The following is a 3,494-nucleotide window of genomic DNA, read 5'->3' on the forward strand; positions in this document are numbered from 1 at the left end:
GCTGGAGGCAAGATGGAATAGCCTGGGACATGTAAAAAGAGCCTAAATTCCCAGGAAACATTATTGCCTCCATATACTTTCTGAGCAATGAAGAGAAGTAAGCATGCTCAAGGCATTTTTAATCTGAAAGATAGGCTGCTTGGCATGTAGGGGTTCATGTCATAGAATTGGCAACAGGATGTCAGGAATGTCTGTATCTCCCCCTTTCGGTATCCCCGTGATGCCAAAGACAGCTTAGACCACTTGTCTAGAACTGGCAAAATTAATTCTGCTCTCCCTTCTGTTCAGCAGCTTTCAGTGGACTCTTGTCCCTTGGATTTGCTAATTTTGCTTTCTGTCATTCACAGCAGCTAAGGGAAATAACACAGAATAGCTTTCCTTTGTTGGGCATTCTGTACATTAAAGAACCCAGTATCCTGCTGGTATCAGCTCACTACCAGTCCTAACACATTGCATCGAGCCTCCTCATGCTCACCCTCAGGAGTTCCATCTGGTCCCAAGAAGGCTGCACACACAAGCAAGTTTGAACATGCTTTTATTGTGGCCAGAAAGCAAAGCAGGAGGTAGCACTGTTGTGCAGCTGTGGGCGGAGGGGCAGTGTGAAACTGTGTGTACTTGGGATCTGTGTTTTTACCTTGCCATGGAGACATTCCTTAGAGCAGAAGCCTGTGCATGTGCCATGAGAGCATCCCGGACTTCATGTCAGCTGCCGCTGGAAGTCTCTGAGCATCAGCAGATGTTTGATGTGTTGTAGAAATGGGGCGCTGAGCATTTTAGTCAGAGGAGGGAGAGTCAGGTAGGTCTTGGAGCGCAAACTTTCTCAGCTCTTTATGTATCCAGGGTCCAAAATACAGGACTCTAGTAAATACTTTAGGGAAGATGCAGCATGTGGGCCCATGAGAAACAATGCCGTGAGCCTTGCCATTGCAGACTAATGGGCCTCCAGAATCACCCTGTGAGGTAAAAGGAGTGGGAGGGGTCAGACATGTCAGAGCACAGCTCCCCCTGCCTGAGGGAGAAACTGGCCCTTCTGCCTCCCTCTGTGTGAAGAACCTCCTCTTTCAGCCATCTCCCTCCAGGCCCAGCTCCGTAGGGCTTGTAGCTGCCTGACTACTCCTCTAAGCCAATCTGTGAAGCAATTCAGACCTGGAGGCCATCTGAGATTGAAAAACTGCCTTCACACCCCTGAAAAGAAGAATCTAGTCCCATTGTGTCAGGAGTAAATGACAAAGGCTTTGCACGAGATCTGCAGCCTGCGGGAGCAGTGGCTAGGATGGATAGAATATTGCCGGCTGTGTGAAAAGGAACATGATGCTGACAGTTGGGGCAACTGCATGCTGGTTCAGTCAGCACGTCAGCTTCAGACCTCCTGTGAGGGTCCTCAGCACACCATCCTGAAGCATCTACTGCATTGTAGTCCCCTGCATGCCCCATCTGAAAACCCACCTGACTGTCTCGTCCCAACATCATCCCAAGCTTTGAGCCCAAATTAACACTTACCTCCCAAGTTGATTTTTTGCGATTGCCATCACCAACACAGAGCATAGACTGATGGACGTAGCTGCTTTTAAAATATTTCTCACACACTTTATTACTCTGCACCTTCAGGTCCACCTCCATCAGCACACGCACATTAGTCTCTTTCTGTGTCCGTGATGTCCTGCCCCAGCCAGCCACTTCACATGTAGTTCCTGGTCCCACACGCTCATTGTCACTGGGCAAAAGGATATAATTCACTTCCTTAGTGAGCTTGGCCTTTGGCTTCAGCTGCAAAGTAGAGAGAACACAGGATTTGAATGGGAGGTGGGGAAGTGAGCAGGGGGAGATCTCTCAGGCAGCAAGGATGTGGGGGGGTATACCTTCAGCAGCATTATGTCATTTTCATACGTTTTGTTTGAATACTTGGGATGGATGACCCAATGGTCAACATGGAATTTCTGCTGGCTCAGTTCCTCCTTACTTATGTTGTGAGCTCCCAGGGTCACGGTGATATTCACTTTCCTGCCGGGAAACACCAATATGTTCCAGCGACACTGACCACAGAGACACAGCCCCCATGGCAGGTGGTTAGAGGGAGGTGGTGGTGGGATGTGCCTCCCCAGAAATTAGTTCTCAGCAAGTTGCCCTCTGTAGGCTGGGTTCCTTCCACATTCAGCTGAGGGTCCTTACCCCATGCTGACATAGGGCTGAAGTGTCCCATTCTGAAGACAAAAGGGGAGGAGGGAATGAGAGACACCAGCCTCACTTCTCCAACAGCAGCTCTGACCCATGGGAAGAAGGATGGATCAGGAGACCTCTGCGGAGGAGTTCTGTTCCCAGGGGCTCACGGCCCCTGGCAGACAATTCCTGCAACTCACGGGGCACGGCTCAGCTCACAGAGAGCCCTGCTGTGCCCGAGGAGACACAGAGTATTCTGTCAGCACAGACCAGGACTGCGGCTCCTCGCGACTGTGTGAGACAAAACAATCACATGTACCAGTTAGACAGGGCCTTACATTTTTCCAGCCACACAGTGAGCTGCTGAGAGCACTGCATCTGGGCGAATCAGGAACCCTCCACACCGATACTTGCCTGACCCATTTCTAATTGATAAATGAGCCATGTAGGGCCTGGAGTGGGGCTTAGCTTCCCATCCGCCAATGATCCTTCCTGGAAGAGAGATGAGAAGTGTTAACATCACCCATGCCACTATTTCCCATCAAATTCGGAGCTGCATGAGGAGAGAGGGTCATCCTCTGGCATCATAGGCAGCGATGCCAATAACTCTCCTTCCCTGGGCTGTCCAAAGCATTGCTTATGCACAGTGGAGAGAAAAGCGCACAACACTTCCTGGGGATGGCTGACCACACCTGACCCTGGATGTGTGAACGCTGTCAAAGGGCACCACACCGGTACCTTTAATGCGTCACTGGTTTCAGGCAGTCTGAGCTGAGAGATATGAGTAGAGCAGAGAGTAGAGATATGAGAGAAGGCAAGGATTGCCTACTCAGTGCCCATTTCTGCCCTTGCATGTCCTTGCCTAAATCCCATCTCTCTGTACTCACCAGCCCCAGCCCATGGGAGAAGGAGAAAAGCACTTGCGAGCAGAAGGAGAAGCAGCATCTTCCACCAGTGCCCCGAAGAGCCAAGAGAGTCGTTATGGCCGGGCAGGAGACAGGTGCAGAATGACAATCCTTATATATGAAGTTTTGGCCTGAAACAGGAAACCTCAGCAGCTTGTGTCATCTGCTGCTTCTATTCCTGGAAACCCCAGATCGCGGTTTGGTGAGGGGTTCATGTCACATTCTCTGTTTTTTGTCATGATCTCCTCCAAAAGCTGGATAGCCCAAGGCTTGTACAGAGTACCCAGAGTGCTCAGTACCCAGGCAGCAGTGAGAGGAGTGGGATATCTCCTGTTGAGTGTGTATCTCATTGGAGACCCTTGGCAAGAGCCTCCTTGGATCCTCGATGTGGGTTGTTTTGGTTTGTGAGAGCTGAACAGGGTCAGGCAGAGG

General features: G+C 50.5%; 1 protein-coding gene across 1 annotated transcript; it reads right to left on the minus strand.

Annotated features, from left to right (window-relative positions):
• Positions 1 to 524: 524 nt before the first annotated feature.
• LOC113484666 (cathepsin G-like) lies at positions 525 to 3,102 on the minus strand. The gene is made up of 5 exons (XM_026857131.1): positions 3,045 to 3,102; positions 2,496 to 2,649; positions 1,860 to 2,001; positions 1,501 to 1,767; positions 525 to 953 (listed from the first exon to the last, which is right to left on the minus strand). Exons 1-5 carry the CDS (start codon positions 3,100 to 3,102, stop codon positions 774 to 776), a joined length of 801 nt encoding a protein of 266 aa, XP_026712932.1. The 3' UTR covers positions 525 to 773.
• Positions 3,103 to 3,494: the final 392 nt, after the last annotated feature.

The sequence above is a fragment of the Athene cunicularia genome (assembly GCF_003259725.1).
Source record: "Athene cunicularia isolate RWA chromosome 11 unlocalized genomic scaffold, athCun1 chr11_part3, whole genome shotgun sequence".
Lineage (NCBI taxonomy): Eukaryota > Metazoa > Chordata > Aves > Strigiformes > Strigidae > Athene > Athene cunicularia.